The sequence below is a fragment of the Pelobates fuscus genome, chromosome 7 (genome assembly GCF_036172605.1).
Source record: "Pelobates fuscus isolate aPelFus1 chromosome 7, aPelFus1.pri, whole genome shotgun sequence".
NCBI classification, from domain to species: domain Eukaryota; kingdom Metazoa; phylum Chordata; class Amphibia; order Anura; family Pelobatidae; genus Pelobates; species Pelobates fuscus.
This window is the reverse complement of record NC_086323.1, coordinates 119,281,258-119,308,884: the sequence shown is the minus strand read 5'-3', so window position 1 is coordinate 119,308,884 and position 27,627 is coordinate 119,281,258. Positions and strand designations below refer to the sequence as shown.

Sequence of the window (27,627 nt, the reverse complement as noted above, 5' to 3'; positions counted from 1 at the left end):
AGCTTCAAAGGCCGGACACTTTAGTCTTGCACCTGAAGCTCCACTTTTGTATGTAGAAAACTATTTCTATTCTTACTTTTTTTTTGTTTTGTTTTTGCAATAGTTTAGTGTCACCTCCTTAGAGCATGTGCCACTAATGAAACCCATTGCTTAGAGTACTTATTAGATCTACATACACAGTTTTAGTGCCACTAACTAAAAAGTATTTTCTGTGTCCTTCACACACGGTATGTTTAATAAATGTACACAGATATAGAAAAATATATATATTTTTTTCTGTCTAGTACCAACAGTATGGATAGTTTTAAACATACGTGAATGTATAATTTGTTAAAAGTTTGTGAGTATTTAGCATTCAGATAATTATTCACCTAATTGGTGAATTGCAAATCATAGGCCAACAATTCCCGAACTTGGTTCCCAGTTTAATAAATAAACTCTGTTAGATGTAGCTAATAGTGGTCACCCAGGTACCTTGCAGATTAATAATGGGAATTCTTACTACAATGACCTTTCATCTTAAAACACAGAGTGTAGATTATTAGGTACAATGAGGAGATTTCCTCACATTATGTTGCTGTTGGACCTTGAAAATTCGGCCTATATACTAAATAAATCAAATTGCCTATATACAGGTAACTCTCACGGTGGCCTGAACTTATATCATGCTTCATATAGCAGGCACTATAACTTGATATAACAATGAAACCTCCAACTACTCCGCAGAACAGCCATGAAAACAAAATGGATGAAGCTATTTGACAGATCGACAGATTTTCAATGGAAAGAAACAACTTTGGGAGAAGGTGTGGAGGGAGAATACCCAATTCAGGCAGGGTTTTCCCTTCTGACTGTAATATGCTTCCTGTATCATTACCCCCTTCATTATTTGTGATGTGTTTCGCATAACACTATTTACATATATTTAATATTGAAAGTCTGCTTTAAAAGAGGTGTTGTTATCTTAACATGATGATCCAAGTTCCCTGTAAAGTTTACCAGTCCAGGCGTCTTATATTTCTACATATTCACACATGATCCATCCTCATTAATGACTCTTCTTGATTGCTGTTATTTTCTTCTGAATAGATACAATATCATAAAATGGATCCCATGATATACTGGATCTGAAGAACAAAGTGAGATATTGTGAGACTCTAAACAGGGAGCAAACTGTCTAAATAGTTGTCAAAGGGTGTTAAAGGGCTTAATGTAGTGGTTCTAGTGTTTATAGCATGGCCCTGCAGTCCCTAAAGCCTTATCACTGTAAACACTGTCTTTTCTGAGAAAAGGTAGTGTTTACATTGCTGGCTAGTTTTACCTCTAGTGGCAGTCACTCAGATGGTTACCAAAGGTGTTTCCTGTGTCAGTTGTGCACAGTGTGCAGCACTGGCATTCAGCATCTCAACACTTTGCATGTAGGCACTGAACACTCCCCATAGAGGTGCTTTGATTCAAGGAATCTCTATGAGGACATGCTCATTGACGAAGCACTGCATTTTGCCTTGCATGCTCAATAGCGTCCCAATGCTTTACTATGGGAAAGCATTGTAATGGCTGAGGTCATCAAAAGTAATTATCTCAGTTATTGAGTTGGGGCTCTGGGTGGGAGAAAAGTGAGTAAAATTACCTTTTTACGGAGATCAAAGGGGGCTGGGAATCTAAATAGTTAGCTTAACAATATAGTGTCAGGGATACCTGTGTGTGGTCCTGACACTATAGTGTTCCTTTAAATAGAATGTTTTATCTAATCCACAGAATGTGATTGGCTGCAGGGGCATTGCCAGGGGAGGGTTGTCAGGGGCTAGAGCCTCAAGTGTGGTTCTGAAAAGCTCCAGGCAAAGTATAGCTCCATTTTATTGTAAGAATGCCCAGAGTCCAATATAATACTAAGTTAGAAATAACACATCCAATTACATAATCTGTTATGTGTATAATTTTTCCCTTGGGCTGAAGCCCCTGGTCTTTTTGTCACCTAGCATTGCCGTGATGGGCTGCATATGAAAACTGACACATTGAAGTATGTAGAATTCACATCTTGTAAAAAGCTAATACATTAAACACAGATGGTTCCCAAAAGATCGCAGTGATTAATTAATTGATTTCTCTCCTGCAGTTTATGACGTCCACATATTACATGGCCAGCACTTTTTGTATACTGTCCATCAGCATAAATAAGTGATATGTTTCCAGGAACACGTAGTCAATCTGGCAAACACAGGCATACGTATGCTAGTTCCAAACCATTTATTTGCAGTATAAATTTAGTGCCCTATTTAAAAAAGGTAAAATACGCATTTCATACTTTATCACCTACACCTCTTTGGAGAAATATAGTGCCTTTTCTATAATAAAGCTTTATCTCTCTCAAATATAACTGTCTTCTGACCTTTACAACGCAGGTAGGAAAACATTTGTATAGTGCGGAATATGAAAGCATTATTTCATTGCAATGATTCTAAAAATTCAAGATTAGTTTTTTCCTTGCATATTCAGCCTTTGTACTGCCTCATATGGCAAAGACTAGGTAGTTAGGTATCAAAATGTATGATGATTTAAAACATTGAGGGTGATTTATCAAGGCAAAAACAGGAGCTATTCTGTGGCAAAGTGTCAACTAAAGAGAAATCACCATGGAAACCAAGAGAATGTCTCTCAACATTTAGCACTTTGCTCCCAACATTATTTTGTCTTGATAAATCGCCACCATAATGAGTTAGGCACTAACATAGGCACTAACATCTTAAATTATTAACATTAATATTTTCCACTATTAAATTGTGCATTAAATTAACATATAAAATAAAATAAAGGTGATAATGTTTATAAGATTTGACAGGGGTAGTCTATTTGCAACTACCAAGCAGTAATTGTTCCTAAATAGTGATGTCCCGAACAGTTCGCCAGGAAGCATTCGCCGGCGAACATAGCGTGATGTTCGGTCCGCCCCCTATTCGTCATGGAGGTGGGAGGGTCTGGGAGGGAGGGTCTGCTGCTGATTGGCTGGAATGTGTATGCTGACTGTGAGGTACAGGGTCAAAGTTCACTCAATGATGACGAATAGGGGGCGGACCGAACATTGCGCGGCGAACTTCGGGACATCACTATTCCTAAACTCTAATTGTCCCCCTGCATCGGTGGAATATTGACTTGCATGGTTGGTCGGTCAGTCAGTAAATAGCGTTTGGTCAGCTCAGCTTAACACATATGTCTGGTTGACATGCCCCCTCAAGGACAAAAGCCCCCGTTCCCTCTACAGCAATCTTAAAGTTGCAGGCAAGTATGCCAGTATATTGCTAGCTGCGGGTGAATAAAGTAAAATAATATTTATTCTGGTACACTCTAAGCTCATGAAAAGGTCAACATAGTCCTTCTCGGGGAGAAAATTTATGCAGGGCTGTCACAAAAAATTGAAAGTTCTCCTCAAGTTGTGCTGCCGAGATAAATCCCTATTAAAATCAAAGGAAACTTGGTTCAGGCAAACTCAGGAAGGTTACTTATTATGGGAACTGTACATCTCTTAAACGTTAGATTTTGTAAATTATAATATTATATAGTATCATAGTATTTAACCAGGAATGACACATTTATCAAGTTTGCCCTGGGGTCTGGATTTTATTGCCCTACTTAATTATACTCATTTCATCTACCTTAGAAAAATTAAAGGCTGAGTTGACCATGAATTGTTACTGTGGAATATTGTAGATGGAGTCAAATCCACTGAGTTATCTCACTGGTAATAGCTACCTTCTATTCTAGAATATTTATTATGAAGTCAAAAACTGACAAGGAATCTAGGATGTACACTTGTGCAATTTGTTTTGAAAACATTTTTATTTCATCTAAATTTTGACCGATTGGCAACTTGGAAGCGTTCGAATTTCCGAATTGCTGCAATACGAAAACAAAATGAGGATGAATGGATCCATAATGTATCAAATCGATTAGTATCAAATCCTTTTGTATTGACAAGCATAGCAACTTAGGTTATCTACGAAACAACTGAAAGAGCAATGTGAAGAAAAGGATTTTTCTTAATTTTGTTCTTTTAGCTGTTTAGTAAATAGCTTCCTAGTATGCTATCCTTACATAGGATTGCCTATGTAAGGATACCAAATTATTGTGCTGTTTAGCAGATAGCTCCCTAATTTGGTACGCTTGAAGAAACATTCCTCCAGTGAAAATCTGCATACATTTATTTATGCATCTTATTATTAGGGGTATATCTAAAAAACAATTTGCAAAGCTCCAGTTCTCTTGTCTGCTGCCTTTGCAAGTCCTCTCCTTCTAACCCTGCCCAGACTTTCTGTGCCTGTCCAATCACAGACTTTACGAATCTGAACAATGAAAAGAGATTGAAAAGCAGATGCTTAGGGCAATTGCCTGTTCTTGAGTTTAGCTATTCTGAGCTAGACAACCAGGAAGTAACATGACCTGCTGTCTGATTGACGTCCGGGGGGGTGTAACAAAGTTAATTTATAAACGTGACAATTTCTATTGAAATCTGCACTTTTCATAAATTAAAAAGAGGACACTCTTCACACATACAGCATTTCAACAAGCTCAAGGTCTTTAGGGGTCTGGAGTGTCCCTTTAATAATGACAATCCTACGTAAGCATAACAAATTAACGAGCTATCATCGAAACGGCTGAAAGATCAAAATTAAGAAAATGACTTTTCCTAATTTTGATCTTTCAGCAGTTTGCAGATAACTACCTAAACTGGTACTTATTAACTTTGTTACTGCCACTTCATTCATTTCGCAGATGGAATAATGGGCTTCTGAATAGATAGACTAGTGCTATCCATCCAATCTATCTATCTATCTATCATCTATCTATCTATCTATCTATGTATCTACAGGAAGCATAGCAACATATACAGAACAGATGAAGGGAACAAAATGTCATTGTCTCTTACATGAGGCTCTGCATCCAGCATTCTCTCTCTTCATGGCTTTGGGCAGATAGACGGTATGATTGGTGGTTCCCTTGGACCATGCGACCATCAGCGTGTGTCTTACAAGCTTTGACTGTCTGACCCCTCGCATGCAGATCAAAACAGTGCTTGGAAAACAAAGAATAATGTAAATTGCAGGAGAAATATAGAGTGAGTGTAAAAATGAAGGGGTATAATAAGTAAAATGTAAATTATTGAGTAAATTAAAAATCATGGAGCAAATGAAAGCATAACAGACTATGATAATCTGAAATTAATGGAATTAATGGATAAAAATGTGAAAACATTATATTGAAATTTCCAAATATTTGATCTGTGATTCTTCTACTGATAATTAATAAGGTCTATTTTTACTTACTGGCTTTTTGGGGTCTTCAGCTCTTTCAACGGAAAGATTCTCCAAGGGGATTATTCCAAGAGGTTCTTTATCCTTTTTTAGAAAGAACGACAAATTGGAGTTAGTATTTCCCCCATACATGTAAGAGGTGCCAACCCATTTCTAACACCATTATATATTTCTCGTTCTCACCGTGGTGCACTCAAAATAATACAGGCAGTTGTCCTTGAGAATAAACCATCGTTTTTTCCATGTTTTCACACGGCCACCTTTAAAGAGAAAAGCTCCAAAACTGAAATTAAGACTATAACAAAAATAAATTAAGTTAATATTTTTTCCAAACATTGATATGAAAGATTCTCACATTTTTTAATTTTTTTTTAATTTTAATTAACACATTAGTCCACTAGTGGCCTATCGATCATCTTCCTTCGTTGACTCTTTCACAAAACATCAGATACAACATCAGGCAATGTCAGATCATGTCTGAAAATATATATTATACCGTTCACAGTAATGGGGAAGAAATATTTTCGGTGATGTCCAATGGAGTGAAAGATACATACAAGTTAATGTATTTATTTTTTGCCTACATATCCGAGGCACTTGTTGTATTGGTGGTAGGTTTAGCTCTACATTTCAGAACCGATAAAGTAACCTCTGAGGCGGAGGGAATCATGGGAAATCAAGAGTGATATTTGTAGAGTGACCATTGCTCGCAGGCACAGTCAAAATTGATGGTGGGCCTGGAAATGCAATCCCAGCAGTTTGAATAGGATTGGAAAGTGTAATAGAGCGAAACTGATAGCTAACAGAAGCAAGTTCCTGTCACTAGAATTGCAATTTACTTTCTGATATGTATCCAATGGAAACAGCATATTGTTTGCTGTAGCTGATTCATATGTCCCTTTAAATATTGTATATTGACCCACATACTCTTTACAGGAAGAAGAGAGACATACACACACAACAAATGACAGCTTTTCTTTGTAAACTGAATAATATATCCACTGCATAGTCGCTGGATTAGATGATGTATTTTAAATTATATTTGTACAAAACATGGTCACTTAACTGAAAGTCTTTATTGATTAAACAAATGGCATTAGCTGAAAAGCCAGGAACCAAAACCAAATAGTGTAGGACCAGGACCATCAAAACAAAGTAAAGTCTTAGCAGATATTTTAGTCAGGATAAGCAATCAGAAGTATAGAGTCTTTGCCTGGTTAAACAAATAGGCAAAGAGTTACCATAAGATCCAACACTGATCTAGGGAGGCAGGGGTTAACCAAGTTAAGTTCAGACAGACAAAGGTTATCAAAGGCAGAGAAGGCTTGTGACCCCCTAGGGTGTTTACTAAACAACTAAGCACACCACCCAGGGTGGTTGGTGCTAAAGTAGGGGAAAGGGAGAGAAGTCCCTCCTATAAGGAGGGTTCTCTGGACCTATATAATCAAGAGGCCACTCTAGTGCAGGTAGGTGTCCACGCCACGTATGTGGGTGGGATGCTATGTTGGTTTGACCACCTAGCTGGTTGTTGCCCACACTGCCCCTGAATATGTTACCATGGATCCCCTAGGGTTCTGACACCCTAAGGGAAGCAGGGAGCAGTGTGGGGACAGAGTAAGTATGGAATAAAGAGTGTCCACCAGCATGCCTTCCTTCCCCTGCATGCCATTACTCACATGGAGTGGCTGCAGGGTCCAGCAGGCCAGAACTATATGTGGCGCACCTTGCACTTGCAGCGTGCCGCAGAAGAACGGATGAACCAGCTGATGGCTGGTGAGGGAGTCGGGAACGTCCCTCACTCCTGGGATGCAAAGGTAAATGTGGCATCCGGTGTGTGACTATGACACACCTAACCCTCCTGGGGCACTGTGGCAAAATGACATTAAAGGTGCTACAACCCCTGGCTTAAATTTGGTTGTTGAGCTGCGTACCAGAACTGTACCAGTATATCAAAGCACTGAATTTCTTTCTCTTTTAACTGCGACAATATGTTGATAACAGTTCTGCTAATTAATATTTTGTGCAGCAAAGGGAAGATTTCAGAGATAAAGACACCAAAGTGTGATAAACACAAGATAAATTAGACTATTTCTCTAATATAACACAATTCATTGATTGCAAGCATCTTGATACAGCACAGGTTAGAGGTTGCTAAGACTGCACTTATCAGTATTACATGACTATCTGCTACTTTTCCTATTCATTTCTTTCACAGGGAGACAAGGATAAAACGCACCTAACTTGAGTAGCCAACCTTCACGTTGTGGTTTGTAGAAGGCGTGAGTTGTCTCCCATGCATCCTCTTCCTCCGGCATTTTAAATGGTTCCTTCTTTAGACTTTCATACATTTCCTGCCATGGAGAACAGTATAACATTAAGTTATTGTAACTTGAATACAAGCTAGATAAAGTACATTAATTTAGCCAAGCTCATGGTTATCCTGTCCAAATGGTCTGCCAGACCATGATAATTAAATTTGGTGCCCCAGGAGGAATTTGTAAGTAACCTCAAGCATGATGATTCTCAAAGTACTTATTAGTGTACTGAACCTCCCAAGAAGCATAGTCTGTGCTTGCTGGTAATGCACAGATCTATGTGAAAGATCTCTCCGACTACGCAGGTCAGTTTTATGGATACATCTCAGGCCCATATATAGAAACATAGAAACATAGAATGTGACGGCAGATAAGAACCATTCAGCACATCTAGTTTGCCCAATTTTCTAAATACTTTCATTAGTCCCTGGCCTTATCTTATAGTTAGGATAGCCTTATGCCTATCCCACGCATACTCCTTTACTGTGTTAACCTTACCACTTCAGCTGGAAGGCTATTCCATGCATTCACTACCCTCTCAGTAAAGTAATAATACTTCCTGATATTATTTTTAAACCTTTGTCCCTCTAATTTAAGACTATGTACTCTTGTTGTGGTAGTTTTTCTTCTTTTAAATATAGTCTCCTTCTTTACTGTGTTGATTCCCTTTATGTATTTAAATGTTTCTATCACATTCCCCCTGTCTCGCCTTTCCTCCAAGCTATACATGTTAAGATTCTTTAACCTTTCCTGGTAAGTTTTATTCTGAAATCCATGAACCAGTTTAGTAGCCCTTCTCTGAACTCTCTCTAAGGTATCAATATCCTTCTGAAGATACAGTCTCCAGTACTGTGTACAATACTCCAAGTGAGGTCTCACCAGTGTTCTGTACAATGGCATGAGCACTTCCCTCTTTCTACTGCTAATACCTCCCTATACAACCAAGCATTCTGCTAGCATTTCCTGCTGCTCTATTACATTGTCTGCCTACCTTTAAGTCATCAGAAATAATCACCCCTAAATCCCTTTCCTCAGATGTTGAGGTTAGGACTCTATCAAATATTCTGTACTCTGCCCTTGGGTTTTTACGTCCAAGATGCATTATCTTGCACTTACCCACATTAAATGTCAGTTGCCACAACTCTGACCATTTTTCTAGTTTACCTAAATCATTAGCCATTTGGCTTATCCCTCCTGGAACATCAACCCTGTTACATATCTTAGTTTCATCAGCAAAAAGACATACCTTACCATCAAGACCTTCTGCAATATCACTAACAAAAATATTAAAGAGAATGGGTCCAAGTACAGATCCTTGAGGTACCCCACTGGTGACAAGCCCAAGTGAGTGTGTGTCAGTGAATGTGTGTGTGAGTGAATATGTGTGTCAATGAATGTGAGTGAGTGTGTATTAGTGTTTATGAGTGTGTCAGTGAATGTGAGTGTGTGTCTGAATGTGAGTGTGTGTGTGTGTGTCTGTCAGTGAGTGTGAGTGAGTGTGTGTGTCTGTCAGTGAGTGTGCGTCTGTCAGTAAGTGTGTGTGTGTGTCTGTCAGTGAATGTGTGCGTTTGTCTGTCAGTGAGTGTGTGTGTCTGTCAGTGAGAGTGTGCATCTGTCAGTGAGTGTGTGTCCGAGTAAGTGTATGTCTGTCTATCAGTGTGTCAAATCAGTGAGTGTTTGTGTGTCATTGTTTGTCAGTGTATATGAGATTGTGTGTCTGTCAATGAGTGTATGCATCTATCAGTGAGTGTGTGCATCTGTCAGTGACTGAGCGTCTGTCAGTCAAAGTGCGGCCTTGACAGGAAGAATTTAAATTGGGGGAGAGGGGGATATTAACTAATCTGCCCCCACCTCCACCCCCACAATCACCCAAACATACAGCACACACACACAGCACACAAACAGCACACACACACATACAGCACACAAACAGCACACACACACATACACACATACAGCACCCACTCACATACAGCACCCTCACACAGCACACTAACAGGACCCTAACAAACGCACACACAGCATACTACCAGTACCCTCATAAACAGCACACAAACAGCACCCTCACACACAAACAGCACCCTCACAGACAGCACACTAACAGCACGCTCAGAAACACACACACAAACACCCTCACACACAGCACCCTTACACACACACACACACACACACACACACCACATAGCACACTACCATCACCCTCACACACACATCACACTAACAGCACCCTCACACACAGCACCCTTACACACACACACACAGCATTGTATGTATGTGTGTGTGTATATATATATATATATACATACATATACACGCGGCGTGTGTTTGTGCTTTAGGGTGCACACCCTTACGCAATAGGCTGCACATGCCTATGAAGTAACCCTTTAAGTATTAAAACCGAACCTTTATTATCAATGTGTCACTGTGAGCTAAAACTTTAAACGTTGATAATAAAGGTTATGTTTTAATGCTTAAAGACGACCCAGCAGCGCTTTCCATTTTGTTGGATAATTTTATGTTTATCTTCTGCTGGATTTAAACACCAGGTCAAGCCATTATTTTAGCCCGTGGGTGCAAGCCCTTTTGGACTTTATGCATGTATGCTTTAGGAGCTACTATATTTTAAATAGAGTGTGTCATAACAGGGTCACTCAAAAATAAATAACTGAGATATCTTTTAACCTGAACATGACAGAGATCCTGAAGCAGACAAGCTTGCATTATTCCTCAGTAACCACAATAAAAATAGAAGCCCTAAAGGTATATTCACTGAGCCATATTTAGAGAGGCAAAACTAGAGTACCTCTGAGGTACAATGCTCTGGATACAGTCAGCAGATACATGTTATTCTGTACCTCTTGTGCCACAATACTGAAGAAGTTTGATTTTATATTCAAATAAAACCCCACAGAATCTGAAAAGTTATTTGAGTAGCAGTAAGTATGTGTTTAACACTGTATAAGGATACAGCTGGAATGGTGACTTTTCAAATGTAAAAAACAAAAAGAAAAAAAAAACATTCAGACCTAAGGCATTTTTCTAGTATATCTATTGCAATGTTCATTTTGATAGATCACCATGAAGCACGGGGAGGCAGGAAATGTCCATGGTAACCAAAACTCAATGACAAGCCAAATATTGAAGTCAGGCAGTCCAAGGGTCAAAATACACACAGCACCAATTCATAAATGGGAAACAGGTGAAGGCCAGGATATCCTAAGAATAGTGAGCAAAGTTTAAAATACACAGCTGAGAACAAAAGCACATTCTAACATTGCTGTGCAGCTGTTTCTGAAGTGGGTGCCATTATAGCCACAGTCCTCATCACAGTCCTTATTAATCCTTCTCACTCCACCATCTATCCGAGTGTTGGCTAGGAAGTAGACGTCATCGAACCCATGACCCTTTGCTAGACCCCTTACTTCATTCCCTGCTCCAGTGTTAGGTTGGACAGGATCACAGCTTTGTCTCAGCTTTGTCACACAGAACCTGGACCTGGAAGACTCTTGGACAAAGTAAAGTTTTGGCTACAGAGAGCTGAACTAAGAATCCCCCACAATCTGCAGAACACCAGCCCACCTGAGAGCTGCCTGTCACTGGAGCGATGGAAGAGGGGAGCCCAGCATCAATCTTTGATTACTGTGTTAATGATCATATATACAAAATGTACTTCATATTTCATTAGGAACACCCAGCCAAGGTTGGGTAAAATTGGCATACAAAGTGGTGGGTACTCTAATGTACCCTTCACAGATATCAAAGGTTTTCAGTGTTCTGCTCACTACAACTAATACAAACATATTATATGATGTTTTGTTTTGATGCTTAATGATTACTTACTGTCAGTAGCTCAGTGGGTAGGTCTCCTCCAGCATGAATTCCTTTGTGTATGGACTGGAATTGCTGGAGATCTGGCTTCTGTTTTACATTCGGGTTATGCAAGGTAGTGTTCAGAATAATCAATGAGAAGGACACAATGTAGCAACTATCTGTTTGGATGAGAAAACTCCAAATTGTAATGGAAATATATCACTCACATTAAACTACATGTACAAAAACAAAATAAAATCTAACAATCCATCCTAAGTGAAACATTTATCCAAGCATTACTGAAATAATCAAAATTTCTACCAAATGTTTAGTTAAATTGTTACTTTATCCATTGTTTTCATGGAGCCAAAATGAAGATTGATGGTGAAATTAAATTCCGGTATTCCACTCATTAAACAGCACTCAGTCATGTTTTGTTTGTTTTATGCTTGTGGAGTAATTCACTTTCAGAATTTGTTAATCTAATTTGAAAAAAACTGGCATATTATTGTGATTCATAAGCACATATTCAGAGAAATTTCAATACATGTATAATGTTTCTAATTTTACAAACCCACCCCCTGATTGCCTCATATTAGCCCTATATCAAAATGAACAGTAACCAAATCCCCTTTAAATATTTGCCAGATATATGCTCAATGGGCTGATCAGTTCTGGAAGGCTCTGGAATGAAGCCTTGAACAATTCACAAAAAAGTTCAAATTTAGAAAAAAGTCACAAGTCTATTAAGGTATAGGAGTGTGTGCCCCCTCTCACTATTTATGCCACATTTAAAGATCCCCTTAGAATGCCAAGTGGATTATTAGTTCAGATGGCAATAGTAACTTCAAGCCCACTTTACTAATAGTAGACCCTTGGCACTAATGGTGACAAGCCCATTTAGATTTTAAAAGGAATGTCCACTGCCCTAAACTTAAACTCACTATCTCTCGATCAAAATATATATGGGCATTGAGGAAGTCATTATAACCTTCATACAATACAATACATTTCAACATGTGATATAGCGAGGTAATACCCATGATAGGCTCATCTTTTTCCCCCAAAAACCCAAAACACAACAAGCATGAAAGTCCTGAGCAAAGATCGTATAAAACAATGGTATGAAAATCTTCTCCTGGATCACATGTAAAAGCCTGGGGTGCTCTTGGTGATGAATGCAGACATTTGTGTGGGTTTTATTGGTCTTCAAATACTAAATTGCTGTGATTTGCAACTATCAGTTTGGATGACAAAACTCCAAATTGTAATTGAAATTGTGCAGGATGAATCTAAAATGTGATCCATGAATTATCTTGAAGTGAATACCCTAATTGCAATACATATTGCCCATTTGGAATTATAACTTTAGGATGATTACAATTAAACCAACATGTAAATATATGAAACAATTTCAAGTACTCGTTGAAAAATTAATTTGGAGTAATAAAAGTATTTCGAGATACCACCTGTATCAGAAGAAAACTCAAGGGGGAGTAAACTATCCAGATATTTTTAGATACCAACTGGCAAATAGCCTAACTCACGCCTCTCAAATACTATTGACAGCTCAAAAAGACCAAGATTGGTATAAAATAGAACAATACCTAGTGAATGTCGATAATTTAGAAACCCTGTTTTGGTGTAAACAATCAGAATTAGATATAATTTTGATTAAATCTGAATGTATAGTGTTGACAAATATACTGGAAGAATGGTTTCAATTAAAAAAAAGTTGACAAATGATTGATGTCCACCCCGTTAGAACTGTTGGAATACAATATCATTGACTTTAAACTCCCTTTAAGTCTCCCCAAAAAAAATCTTAGAATTCAGGACCTATACTCATTAAGAAAATTTAAAACCTTTAACCAGCTCCAAAGGGATATTGGCTGCACAGTTAGAGAGCATTTTTCATTAATTAGAACCCAATATTACCTGGGTACTAAAATGATTGATCTACAAGATAAAAAACTAAAAGATCAATTTGATAGACTTATGTGCATCACCTCAAATAAAAAAATTGTGAGAGCATGGTATGATCTTCTTGAGCTCCTGATTTCAGCTAAGAAAGTTAAAGCTTAAAAGACATGGGGAAAGGAACTAGCATGTCAAATAGCTAGAGAACTTTGGTGGGACAGTTGGTCTCAAGTGGGTAAGATATCACATTGCTTATCAATACAGGAACTCCACTTGAAAGTTGTATATAGATGACACTTATATCCTGAAAAATTATTTAAATTTAAAGCCCAAGATAACCCACTATGCTGGCGGAGTAACAAACAGAATGGCAATCTGCTACATATGTGGTGGACCTGCGATAAGATTGATAAGATATGGCAAAAAAAATGTGTTTTGATATCTGATTTAACTGAGATAACGGTACCAATGTCATCTCGTACTGCTCTCTTTTACTTTGGACTGGATAATATGATCTTTCCTAAAAAAGCCTTATCCATACAAATTCTAATGGCTATGAAACTTATAATAGCTAGAGAATGGAAAAATCAAACCCCATTTGAATGGTCAAGGGTTAAAAATCAGATTGCTACCCAATGCTTAATGGAAAAAAGGGTACTATCCAGTGAGAAAGAAACTGTGCCTATATAACAAAATATGGGAAAAATAGTTGATCTTACAAAATTTGGAAGATTAATATGGAGTTTATAATACAACATATCCAAACCCCGGAAATATATATATATATATATATATATATATATATATATATATATATATATATATATATCTTTGAGCTAAAGATCCCTGCCAAGTTGTCTATTTCCTGTTTGTTGGTGTTAGCTTATTGTATATTTACTTTGTTGTTTGTCCATATAAGCTCGCTGTAATAATTTATTAGGGAACAACCTAATGGAAGTGAGTATCAGCGATCACTAGGCTAAATATAATTGGGAAAATTTGTTACAGCTAAAATATGATGATTTTGTAAACAAAGATATACTGAATGTAATTAATTTTTCTAATTAATTTTTTTTTTTTTTTTTAAATTAAAAATAAGATTTTCCCCAAATTACAGACATTTTGAGATGCCTGCAGAACTAGTGAATCACTCTGTTAATGAAACTCCATTTCCCTCACAGACATTGGTAAATCTACTTGTGAAATTACTGAAATCTAGGCACAGAAGAAACCTGCGTCACCAAACAATACTGGTTAGAATATATACTCAATGTGTAACTATAAAGTGTATTGCAATATGGTTTGTACTTCTTCCTGTGCTGGGAAAAATACGTGTTAAAATAAGGAACTTAAGCTTTCCCTGTGACTCATATAGTTAGCTTCATGATCTCATTTGGCATGAAATATAACATTCACTTCCTCAATATTATTTGGACATACTTAAACACAGTTCCAATGCTAATTACTTTAGAGAGAAGTGAAGAGCCCTTTGCACTGTTTCTCCATATAATCTTCCTATGTACATACTGTGCAGGTTTATAGCATTATAGATCTTTCTGTAAAGAACTATATTTAAGATACCTAATTTCTAGACAAAGTAATACGAAAATAAATGTGTACACCCTTTAATTGGAGCTATGACTGTCTTGGGATTTAGCCAATAAAATTCCAAGTCATGTAGTTAAGGGACATTTGCCCTCACCTGACATAAATTATCGGTGCGATGGAGCTAAGCACTCAGATTGAGCGTCTCTATTACGTGTCCCTCTCTTTCAACACTGGATATCTCTTATACCTGTCTCACCCAAACACTAGCTGAGACTTAGTGAAGTGTGTATAAGAACTGGTTTATTAAGAACAATGCACTTTTTGATACACATGACCCCAAGAGGGGTCCATGGCCTGAATTATGTAAAACCCATCCTGGCGCCACTGAGTCTGGGAAATAACTAGATTAGTCAATCACCACTGACCACCAATGAGCTATAAGTCGGAAAAAAAAAACGTGAATACCCCCAATCAATAAGAATATGGCGAAAAAAGGCGGGAATACCGCCAACCAATACAATTTTATGGCAACATGTGAATATTTATAAATAAAGGGTATGGCAGCCTGAAATAAATATGATTGGTTTACCTTAAGCCTCATCAAACCCAGGGGGAGGGTCTATATGACATTTAAAAATGGAAGACATCGGGTGAATGAGTGCACGATCCGGCACTCTTACTGCAGCTTGGATTTATAATTTATTAAGTGTATAATAACGAAGATGGTGCCAAGTTCCTGGGCTTATGTTATCTGATGGCACCTGAGTACATTGTCAGAATGAAGTAATGTATGGGGCAGCTCGCTCGTTCAAGTGCTACAATGTAGACATAATTCAGGTGTTCTGTGTGAGGAGCAGTTGTGAAACGTTCTAAAAGTGGAGCGACAGAATGAACCCATAATGGCGGCTCGGCGCAAACATGGAACACACACCCAGCCACCCATATCACCTCTGGAGACCTTTGATTACCTCTGTGCAAGCTTCAGGCATGCCCTGCAGAAGAGGGGTGCTACATATCGGCAAGCAGAGAGAATGGTGACCTCGTGGATACGGCCCGCAGCACGAGGCTCCAAAATGGCCGCCCGACTAGGCAGATACAAGCGGGCCTAGAAGCGGAAAACGTCGGGAGGCCTATCGGGTGCAGTCTCCTACCTGCAATTGAAACCATCCGGACCTACGAATCAACTGATGCAAACAGGAGACCCACATGATCCACCTCTCAGCATACAGAACAGCTTACACCGATCCCACGCACGAGCCAAGACGACCCAAGCGGCTGTACAGCAGTTGAATCCACGACACACCGTCGGAGCTAACCCCCGAAGCAGCATCAACAAACTAGGGGGCAACAAGACGCCACGAAAACCCCTACAGCTGGACTATGTGGAAACCCGCCGGGGCATCGGCTAGACACAGTATGGGACTGCATTCTCGGGCGCATCTAGCACCCCCCCCTTACTGCCATCGTACACAGCAAGTAGAGGGGAAACAAGGCTCTCAATGAACTACCGAACACTATCTTGGGGCACTAAGTAGTACTACGCTTTGAATAGCCATTTATTTTGCAGTAATCTCATTATTGCTTCGAGTGATGTACCTTAACCAGTTTAGTTTTACTATTGTACTGAATGCAATCTGTCACCTGTTTATACATTCCTCCCGATCTAGCAATTTATAACGTTGCAAATCGCGCGTATTGCTGTGGCAAGATCAGCCTGCATTTAGTCAATGCTCCCCTGCACTTACCCCCCACCTGCCTTGCATAGACCATGACAGAGGTATAACCCCAGTGGCCAGATATACGCTGGTTTAATTGTTTATCATATATATTAATCTATATGTCTATCGCTTCACAAACGTGACTATTAACTAACAACACATGTATGTTATAGCTAGTTTCAGCAAATACAACATATTGTCTTACCGTGCTTTTCTATCACTCAGTCATAATCTCTTGAAACTACTGTATAGATACGCTTATAACACATACCATGTGCCCCCTATTATATTATATGCTCTCCCTTTTTCCTACTTCGCATTTTATAAGCACTGTATAAGCATGTTTGTGACTGTGTTTTTACTTAATCACTTATACGCCCAGCTAATCCGTATAGAAAGCAGAAACTATAGTGCTGATCAATCGGACATATATGCATAGCCTGAGACCCAGCTACTTAATTAATATCGTATGCAACAACACGGTATGCTTTAAATCACACATCGCAGATATTATGCTATGCCTACTAACCCTGCTTTCCAGGGGATCGCTGCAATTCATGTTGGCTAACGTAGGTGACTATAAGCCAGCATGACATGCCTGCGACTTTCCTTTCATTGCGCCATATAAAACTTGCGTTTGAATTTAGCTTGCAAAACAGATGCGCTTGATGTTCTACTATAAATTTGTTACTAGATTGTTACGACGTAAAAAAAAAAAAGTGCAGTTTCTGAGTACCACATTGTCAACACTGATGCTTAACCCATGTGTGCTGTTGTGGCACTTGCTATATGCTTGTAACCTCTCATGCACGAATAAAATAAAGAATAAAAAAAAAAAAAAAAGGAAGACATCTGGCACTAACTCACATCTGACTGAAGAAGCTCAGGACGGAGTGAAACACAGTTTGGCTGGCACAGGATCTCCTTATAAAAGTGTGGACAGTATTTTATGATTTTATATTACTGTTTTATTCTTTTTTTATTTTAATAAGTTTATTAGTATTTTTAAGAGTCATCTGAATTGCCTTCATGAATCTTCATTTGGGAAAGTGCCACGCCCTCTATAGTAGCACTTTACCTGTATACCTGCTTAGAGCCAGGAGTTTAGGCTGTAAATAAGGTAAGCTCAAAACCTACCACCTATTCTATTGCTTTTATATTGAAAATACTACACATTGGTGGCCTCTCTTTTTTTTTATTTTACCGGAGGGAACATCTTTATGAAGGAGTGGTGTGATGCTGCTCTAAGAGCATTACAGCCCTTTATACGGAGCCAATACATGTATATGCTCCACTACATGTGAGTAATCTAACCTTCTAAAGATATATTACTTGAATATAATTATCATCTGCACTATATCTATTGTTTTCTATGTACTAGATAATTTTCTGTACATGTTTATATACATGGGGTAAGCTACCCCCTAATTTTTGTATTTCAGCACTCCACCATAGGTATAAATGTATCTTGTACCATTAGAAGGTGTACATTTATTGTGGTGTGTGGGGAAGAGGGTATTTTACACTAGTGTGTAGAGCTGCTATTTTAATTACACTTTAAGCACTTTTTGAAGTATCACTAAGTTAATTACCCTCAAACATCCATGCAACTTTACAATATACCCCCAAACCTACAAACTGACACAAATAAGTCCCATATAGCTTATATCCCGAGACAGCTATGAGTAGAAGGAACAGATGGGATGAGGCTTTCCAGAAACCCGCAACAATGAACAGGTTGGACTGGAATACTAGAGGGACATGCACTGGTGAGGAGAGACCAAGACACGGCAAAGGAGTGTAAGGTAAGACCACAGGTAAAAGGTGACCTGACGTATATTTTGCATGAGGATATATTCACTCTCCCAAAATGATCCATGTAAACATCTTATAACCCGATGAGGATAAAGTAAATTAAAAGTTTGACCTTAATTCCATAAAAAATATGCTTCCTCAAAGTCAAGGCAGCTCAAGCACAGTAGCGGTGGTGCCATTATTCACATCTCTTCAGTAAAAGGAAAATAATAGTTCCCCATATCAAGATATTTTGGAACAATGTTTCCAGTCCCTTTACATAAAGCTGAATAATGAAAAAGATCACCATTAACAAATCATAGGTCTAAAGTGCAATGTCTATTAAGTTCAGTGTGCAGAAGTCCAGTGTCCTAGAATGGACACAAATGAGCAAGACTACAACACTACAGCAAATCTGTGAACTAAGGAAATTTGCTAAAACGTTTGATCAATGAAGAACTCCACAAAAAAGTCCTGCGCTTCATAACAAAATACTTACTGCTTTAATGAAAGATTAAGATTCCCCCTGGAACAATAAGGAAGGGGGGACATGGCTACTGCCCAAGAGTGTGGGCTGGATCATGGAAGATACAATGTTGCTAATGTTGGTGGTTCTTAAGGAATGGGAGAGGGAGGGGACTTACCAGTCGGCAGAATCAGTTGAGGGCTCCTGACTGTTTCCCTACCCTCCCTCCCTGTGGCTTGTGTCTTGTGTTGTTGTTTTGTGTTGTCACAGCTTGGCGGTTTCCCTGGACAGCGCAGAAGAAGAAAGGAACATTGAGGAGACGACAGCCGGCACGTAGCTGATGGCGAGGAGCTGGCTGTCGAGGCTCATGGTCCCGAATGTGTGTTAGAACTGCCTGTTGGGCAAACACCCAACAGCTGGCAGATTTGGACTGAGTTAAATTGTTATCTTAAATAAAGCTGTGGCCGTTGCCCTTATCCACAAGAATGAGGTGTCACGTGTATTATTGGGGGGCAACGGGTTTTTGGTTGGGACAGCAGTCATGATACTGTGTCTAATTTAAGAATGTGCATATATATGAAAACATCAGTTATCTCTTTGTTTGTTAGGCATTATGCGTTATATTAGCTCACTTATACATAAGAGGAAGATGTCATGGGGTCCTTTACTTCAGACTTGGCCAGAACGGTAGGTATCCTGAGGATTCAAATTGTGGCCATCCTTTCTTTATTTGAAAGACCATCTCCCAAATAATGTTTTAATAAATTACTTGATGTCCAATGACCCAATGTTCCATCACAGAAATATGTAATACATTATCAAATAAACTAATTTATCAGATTTATTTAATTTTGTGAAGTAACTCTAAGCAGGCTTGAGAGACTGTCTTATTTTTTTCTTTATACAGTAACAAGCAAACTGAGGAAAGTGACAGTTATCAAGTGAATGTTTATTTGTCATGCAACTTATTTTGGCTCACGCTACATCAGAGTTTAAAATAAATGTATTTCGGGAACAGGGAGGACATTTTTAGAGATAGGACAATGCAGGAGTAGAAGTGTTGATGTAACTGAGTATTAAGAAATATAACAAGCAGATTTTGCATAAGAAAATATAAACTGCAACTATGCTTAGTACAGAACGTTCACACTGATCTGATATTATCATAAGGTTGAAACATTTATGCACCTGTAGACTTGAAGATTTCTGGGTTGTTCTTGCAGTAATGAGCTGAGAAACTTTCCATCATTCTATCAATTTTCTGAGCCTCTCCTGGCAGCCGAAATCTACTCAGGAACTGCCTGTGTGAGGTTGAGACAGAGAATCTTTAGTTAGTACAATGAGAATGTTATGTTGATATATATACAATTTCACACTGTGTTTACTCCATATCTAATTACCAAATTGTATTGTGTCTATTCTAAATCCATGCGCATATACATTTAAATAGCAAAAATAATGTAAAAGACTTGTACAGTGAGGAAAAATCCCATCTATATATTATACAGAATAACAATCAGATTTTCTTTTTAATAGCAAAATTGTAGGACTGGCATCCCCCACTCCTTGCACATCACAAAGTGACCAGAAATTGCAATTGAATCTTATCACAGTAACATACATTTGTCTTTCTATGCTGAATTGCAAGAGCATATGACTAACTTGCATTACATGTGCCTTGGTTGCCATAAAGTCAACTATGTCAATAATTGTCCCTTTCCGAATGTAAGAGTGAAAATTGGTATTTGCAATGTTAATTTAGGTTGACCAGATGTCCTTATTATTTAGGGACTCTGCAACATGCTTCTCAGAGAGTTATTAATAAAACTCTAAAGCATTAATTTTCCATGGGTTACTCTGTTGTAAGACACAATCTTATCAAGTTAGTTTAAAGGTTCAATATTCTTTAGAAAATACATTAAATTAAATGGGTGTAACAATAGATGTCATGGCAACAAACCCAAGGAGGAAATTGTCGGTATGTTAATGCCTGCCAATGAACTATTAATGATGTTGAAGCAATCTCAATCCCAATATGTCAATATTTTCTTAAAGAGATACACACACACTGCAATGTCTGTAAAAAAAAAAGCATTATTTTGTTTTTAATGTAACGTACACAATATATTGTTGGATGATTTGTATACATGGCACAGCTACCTTTGCCTTACTTATTCTCACCTTAGAGCATCAACCAAGCCAAGCTTTTCGAAATTGTGACAGTCCACAAATGCATGAAGAACCTTAATATTGAGTGGATCTCTAGTGACCAACAACACAAGATGAGAGAGAAAATATATTGTAAAGAAACAATTTTGTACAGCTGGGAAAAAAAATGTATGTTACATATTAGTAGAATGTCTAGATTGATTTTATTTATTGTTTAATGGCATTCGGCTGCACTGCATTGTCCAGCTGCATTGTGTGACATTAGAGAGTTGTGGGATTAACCTTGAGTTTGCATTATCTTCTACACATTTTGTTTATACAGTTACTGATTTTATATATTAAACCATCAGTCCTGTGTCTCTGAATAGTATATATCACTACCCAATAAAATGTTGTTAGTACATTCTTACATTTGACCCATGTACTCTCCAATCGCGGACTTGCTCAGTCCTGTTCCTTGATATAAGAAACTAGCAATTTGATGAGGGTCTTTTTCAAGAAACTTCTTCTCAATTAGCATTTGGATGCCCTGAAAGTAACATAACACCATCAATGAGTTAGCAATACACATATACACAGAAAAAGTGAACAGAGCATAGCACCAAAGAAATGACTGTAATAGTGGTACACTTTGCACAAATGCAAAAAAAAGAATTGTACAAACATGTTTCAAACCCTAATATCCTTATTATTTTACAGTGAGATGGATCAACAATAGTTTACATGTATTATGTTTGAACAGTGCAATGATTTATTCTGCCCAGTGCCCCTAAAGTGATCCACTTTGCCAGCCTACAATTTCTCCATGGTGTTCTTTGTCTTTCATAGTGTTGTATTGTAATTCTGGGTTTGTATGTGCTTTTTAAGAGAGTCTGCAGGCAGATATATCATAAAACTCTAAATAAACTGTTAACAGTCTAGGTCATAGGAGTTCAATTCTAGAGGTCTTGTTCCATGACCTACCTACCTTTTCTGGGTCCATATTAAATTTCCTGCTAGCTCGGTACAGCTCATTCTCCTTTTGGATTTTGCGTCTAAGAGAAGGAACGATCTGCTGTAAGTTTGCACAACACAGTCCATTCTTTACATATTCTGTTAATTCTCTCAATCACTTTGTCTGCAGTGTGTAATTCCCCCAATCATACTCTCCCGCGCTCACCTCTGCTCCATTTGCTCAAAATCATCAATATCAGCCACGATTTCAGTTATCTCATTCTGCAGGTTCTGTGAGTTTGAAATAGAGAAGGTTAGTAGGTGAATGCTGAAATAGAGAGTATAGAGAAGCTGAAATTATGTTGGACAAACAACCTATACCTTTACATTTGTTTTACCAAAATATGATAGTGCAGCAATCGTTTACTATTTTAAAATCTGCTAATGCTATAACTTGGTTTTTTAAAATGCAAGATATACAATGGGGTAGGGCAGGCATGTATGCAGATCACTTCTGGAGCAACATAAAAACTGGAGTGCAATTAACAGGAATATTCCAATTATTTTTACAAACATTTTTTTTTTACTTTTCATAACTTTACCCTATAATTTTTTTTTATTTTTTTTTAAAACATGTATTTCACAGTCAATTCAAATAAACATATGCCTCAAAGTTATAGTCATAGCGTAGTGTAAATAAAAGGCTAACAGGTTTATTCCCTAAAGTTTTTTGTTTGTTTGTTTTATTTTAGGAATTCACCATGAATTAGGTCAAAATAGCAGAATTAGCAATATTGCTTAGGTGAGATATGTTTCAATTTGCCTTAAAATTCACTCTGAATATACTTTCCATTCCTGACAATTCACATGACACAGGGTTATTAGCTAAAGTGAGAATTCAGAGTACATTTATAATTTAAATTCCCAATTGGAATGCAAAGATGAATTTAGAGAATGTTTCCATTTATTGTAAATTGACCATAAATTTAAAATTCACTTTGAATTCTCACTTTAATGAATAACCGTGTTAGTGGTAAACAAGGTAGGATACACACAGGGAGAACTATCTGTGGGAATGGAAGCTAATAATTGAAAAAGGAAGATGTGAAACAGAAAGATGTGCAAAAGATAATTCTGATGTTTGCACCTTTATAGACTCAAGCAGCTCCTCTCTGCTGCATTGTGTGATCGGGATCTTGGGTTCTTCTGCCTGAGCTAGATATGTACCTGTGTAAATTCAGAGAGAAATTTAAAAAAAAAGCCATAAAAGCAGTTGAAATTAATTCCATGGGTGCAAAATAGTGTAAACTAGCATTTGGCACTCTCGTTATTGTGGATTGAGTTTCCCATGATATAAAGCTCCTTGGTAACAAAAAAAGAGAGGGTACTGATAATAAAACGGCTTGGTTTAGGAGACAGAAACTATCTTGGTCAGAAGATAGTTAAGACCATGCACAATTCGAAGGTCTGAAACCATCTCAGCATGCATTTTGATGTGTTCTGTGAATGCAGACTAGCTCTTTATTACGTGCATGGTCTTTGGCCGGATAAGCTGTATTTCCAGCAAGACCACTAATGAATTGTTGCACACCGGTATTAGCAACTAAAGGTCTGATAACCTTTAAAATGCATCCAAAGGTGAAGAGCAACAGGCTGCACAGCGTAGGCTGAATACTCAGATAGGTTTATTGTGGAATCAAGGTTAAAACAAAAATACAATGTTTCGTCCATGATTTAGGCCTCATGGCCGAAATATCGTATCTCTATTTTATCCTTGATTCAACAATAAACCTATCTAAGTATTCATCCGACTTTTGTATTTCTGACCAAAGAGGACTTAAAAATGGTCACCATCACTGAGCAAGGGTGAACCGGTAGATGCATTGAAAATAGCTATTTGCTTTTGCCTATATAAATTTCATAAAGGCCATAACACATGTAATCTTTTATTAGAAATAATATTTAAAAAAAATGATGGCAGATTTCCTTTAAAATGCCTGCTTCAACATATTATCTGCACAGTGGTAACATTGTTTAAAGCGACCTGTAGCCTGTGTTTATCATCTACACAGCAGACCTTTTATAAAATAAATAATAAAATATTTATAAGTAACGTATGGAATATGACATTTTTACAGATTCTAATTGGACATTTTTTTCACTTGCTCTCTGTGGGCTTTGTTCCACCATTAGTTGACACAAGGGTTGTTAAACATTTATGCAGTTCGATGCTGACCGCTTTGCTGACAATCCTCAAGTGGTAATTGTAGCAAAACATGCTGTAGCTTTGTTACATGAGAAAAGAGGACTCTTTTGTAACTAATGTTTTAACCCCTTAAGGACCAAACTTCTGGAATAAAAGGGAGTCATGACATGTCACACATGTCATGTGTCGTTAAGGGGTTAAAGGAACCCTTCGAACACTTGGTGCTCCTTGCATAGATTATGGTGGTATGGTGTCCCGATTTATTTAAATTTTTTGGTTTTTAGCTGCAATAGTTGTGTTAGCATACAGCAATATAAGTAAAAAAACCAAAACAAAACAAAACAAAAACACTTCAAATTTAAGCCAACCCTATCAAAGAAATTCATTTCACTTTTATGTTGAGGACTCAGAGTGTGAGTGTATACTATACAGACTCCCACTTCCCTGTGCAGGCCTTTCATGGCTTTTTACCACACACATTCTGCATAAACAAAGGAAAACTATTGCAGGAACACTATAAGTAAATAACCTCTACTTCCTGCTGTTCTTAGGAGTACTATGGCGCCCCCCTCCCCATTGTAAGTAGTCAAAAAATGTTTTGGACAGTTTGACTTCTTACCTGGGGTCCTCCTGGTGCTTTTGCCTCCACTACTACCTTTGTTAAGCCAGAGGTTCCTAAGGAGGAAATTCTGTTAAGCTCTCCTGAGCTAAGCAGGGGTTTATGGGATATATTTAGCAGTTCCATTGAATATAATAGGTGGCTAGGATTGACCTATAGACAAAGTTGACTATAAAAAGTTTAAAATTGTGTTAGTAACTTTCATATGCAACAGTTATTGGTGCTGCATTATGGGAAGAATAATCCACACCAACAACATTTGGAGTACCACACGGCAGAGTGTAAGGAGGAGGCCTGTGGCAAAAGCAGCAAACAAAATAAAATATTAAAGTTAAAGTCCCCAGCTGTGTCAGATGAGAATCTAGTTGCAACACATTTCTTGTTTAAAGAACAATCTAACTTCCTGTTTCTTGATGTTTAAGTGATCAAACAAGTTATAAACATTTAAAGGATGCAAAATTATGAACCGAATAGGAAATGGCAATAGTCTGCACAATGCCAGGAAAAATATGATCTAAGCACAAGAGACAGTTAGTAAAATTACAAATGCGCGAAATGTATATATATTTAAAACACCAGAAATGTTAAAATGTATCTGTCATGTCAATATGGATAAACAAAAGATACTGTATGTGATACTATTGGCTTTATGATTCTATACTAAGATTTTAGACACTTTAAAGGGATTTCATATTATCTATAAAATGATTTATACTCTAAAGGATTAGCAAATAAATGAAAAAATAGCAATGCAATTGGTTCTTTTTTTTATCTTTATGTGAGAGATATATGTTATATATACATCCCATCTTAAGTAATTGCTATCACAATTTTTTCAAACAAAAATGACCTTGGTGGTGAAGGAGTTAAACATTAGATGCATTAGATACGGAATACATAGAATACAAATCCAAAAGTGTAGTGAAGCTATTTTAGGGACACGTAAAGCTCATCAAGCAGGAAATGTGGTGACACCAGCTTTGGGGTACAGCATACCACAGAGCAGATAGCAAGGGGATACAACCTAAATACACATTATATCACAGAGAAAGAAGAGAATTGACACCACCACCTAGTGAGAAACCATGTCACAGTGAAGGGGGGGCCGTAACACCAATCTAGGGACACGGAATGTCACGTAGCAGTGTGTATATTAATAGGACACAGCACAATATTAAAGTATGCACTCTCTAGCTGTAGAATAAATAGTTCCAAATTAGAATAAGGGCAGGAAACAGAAAGCAGCAATGAACTTTGGACACTCACCCCTGTCAAATGTCTCCATTATAAGTTGGACATCTCTCTCTGTGTCAGATCTGCAGGTTTTCTGTGATTGTACAACAGGTCTCTCACTGTCGGTGCTTCCCATTTGCACAACTTTTTTTGTGTTGCCTCTTTTCTCTTGTTGTCTCAGCTTTGTATGCCTTTGTCTTAAGCTAGCTTTTGACCTCTACGTATTCCTCTTTCTATTCTCGGTTCTCTTTCTGCTCTCTGATGAGAGTACTTTTTTTTACCTGCTGCGTGTATATGTCTCCCACTCCATTTGTCGTCCGTAATAATGAGTATTGCAGCCTTAGATATTTATTTATTTTTCTGTCTACAGTACTGTTCCTTTCTATTTCAATCCATAATTTATCTGTTCTTTTTCCAACACTTACAGCTGAATTGCGTTCTTAATTCACCATCGTTGTCAGCCTACCTTTTCTTGTTTTGTTCTGCATCTAGAACACTTCTGTAATTGAATTTCTTTGTTATTAGTTCGACCCCTCTACTTCCCTTTATATAAACCTATACACTATGGTGTTCTGGTCAGATCTATGCTTCTTCAGAAGTTCTCGTAATAAAAAAAAAAAAAAAAAAAATATTCTAGTCATAAGAAGGTGACATGCAAGCTTATGTTAATGTTTTGCTTGATGGCGTCATACTTCCTAAAGCTGTCTCCTGTCACATGAAAAAGAAAAAAAAAAATACTGAATTATTGCACTAAAGAGTTGAGCTTCCTGTTTCTCATTTTTCTGTGGCTCATAGCAATTTCCTTTCTATCTCCTTACCCCTCCTTGCTTTCATCGTTCTCCTCATCTCTTGCTCTGTCTCTCAGAACCCCCACCTTTCCTGCAAGTTCCTCTCTCTGCAACCACAAGCTGTTTTGTATGAAATTAATAGCATTCTCTATGCTCATGTCAGTCTTTTTCTATTATTGTTAAGCTATCAAGCTCAATCTGTTATATCCTGCATTATCGTGAACATACAGTCGGGGTGGGGTTCACCACTGAGAAGCTGTATGAGATTGAAAAATAACTTTTACAAGTTATTGCTATCCTGAAGAACTCTGAGAGTTCTATACTGAAATTACAAATTTTACTCCAGTGCTTAGGGCAAACATGTATTAAAAAACATGGCTTGCATTATGGACATGAAGGTTAATTGTATTCATAATTCAGAGTGCTGTCTGTAGAAACAAAAAAAAAGAGATGATTGATAGGGAAAAAAAAAGATTGATGACTAGAAGAGACCCATTAAATATTGATTGTGTTCACAGATAAACCCCCTAAGGACAGAGGCAATTGTACGTGTTCTGATCAAAACAAAACGTAAACAAAACCTAGAATTTTAGCTATATGTCTGTTCAACCATTATTCACCTCTTTCATATTAAGTGCACCCACACTTATTATATATAATTATGTTTAGGAGAAACAGGGCTTTCATTTTATATCAAATATTTACAAAGTTACATAGTTACATAGGCTGAAAAAGAGACATGTGTCCATCAAGTTCAAAATTTGATATGAATGAAATCTAAAAGAGTTTGAGAAATTAAGAA

At 37.6% G+C, this 27,627-nt stretch overlaps 1 protein-coding gene across 1 annotated transcript; it reads right to left on the bottom strand.

The window, feature by feature from the left end:
* Positions 1 to 328: 328 nt before the first annotated feature.
* CYTH4 (cytohesin 4) lies at positions 329 to 26,675 on the bottom strand. The gene is made up of 13 exons (XM_063426509.1): positions 26,071 to 26,675; positions 23,127 to 23,206; positions 22,206 to 22,270; positions 22,014 to 22,080; positions 21,457 to 21,575; positions 21,059 to 21,139; positions 20,066 to 20,178; positions 11,462 to 11,610; positions 7,543 to 7,657; positions 5,490 to 5,566; positions 5,319 to 5,390; positions 4,922 to 5,067; positions 329 to 1,127 (listed from the first exon to the last, which is right to left on the bottom strand). The coding sequence occupies exons 1-13, from the start codon at positions 26,171 to 26,173 to the stop codon at positions 1,049 to 1,051; spliced, it is 1,266 nt and encodes a 421-aa protein (XP_063282579.1). The 5' UTR covers positions 26,174 to 26,675; the 3' UTR covers positions 329 to 1,048.
* Between the last annotated feature and the right edge of the window lie 952 nt (positions 26,676 to 27,627).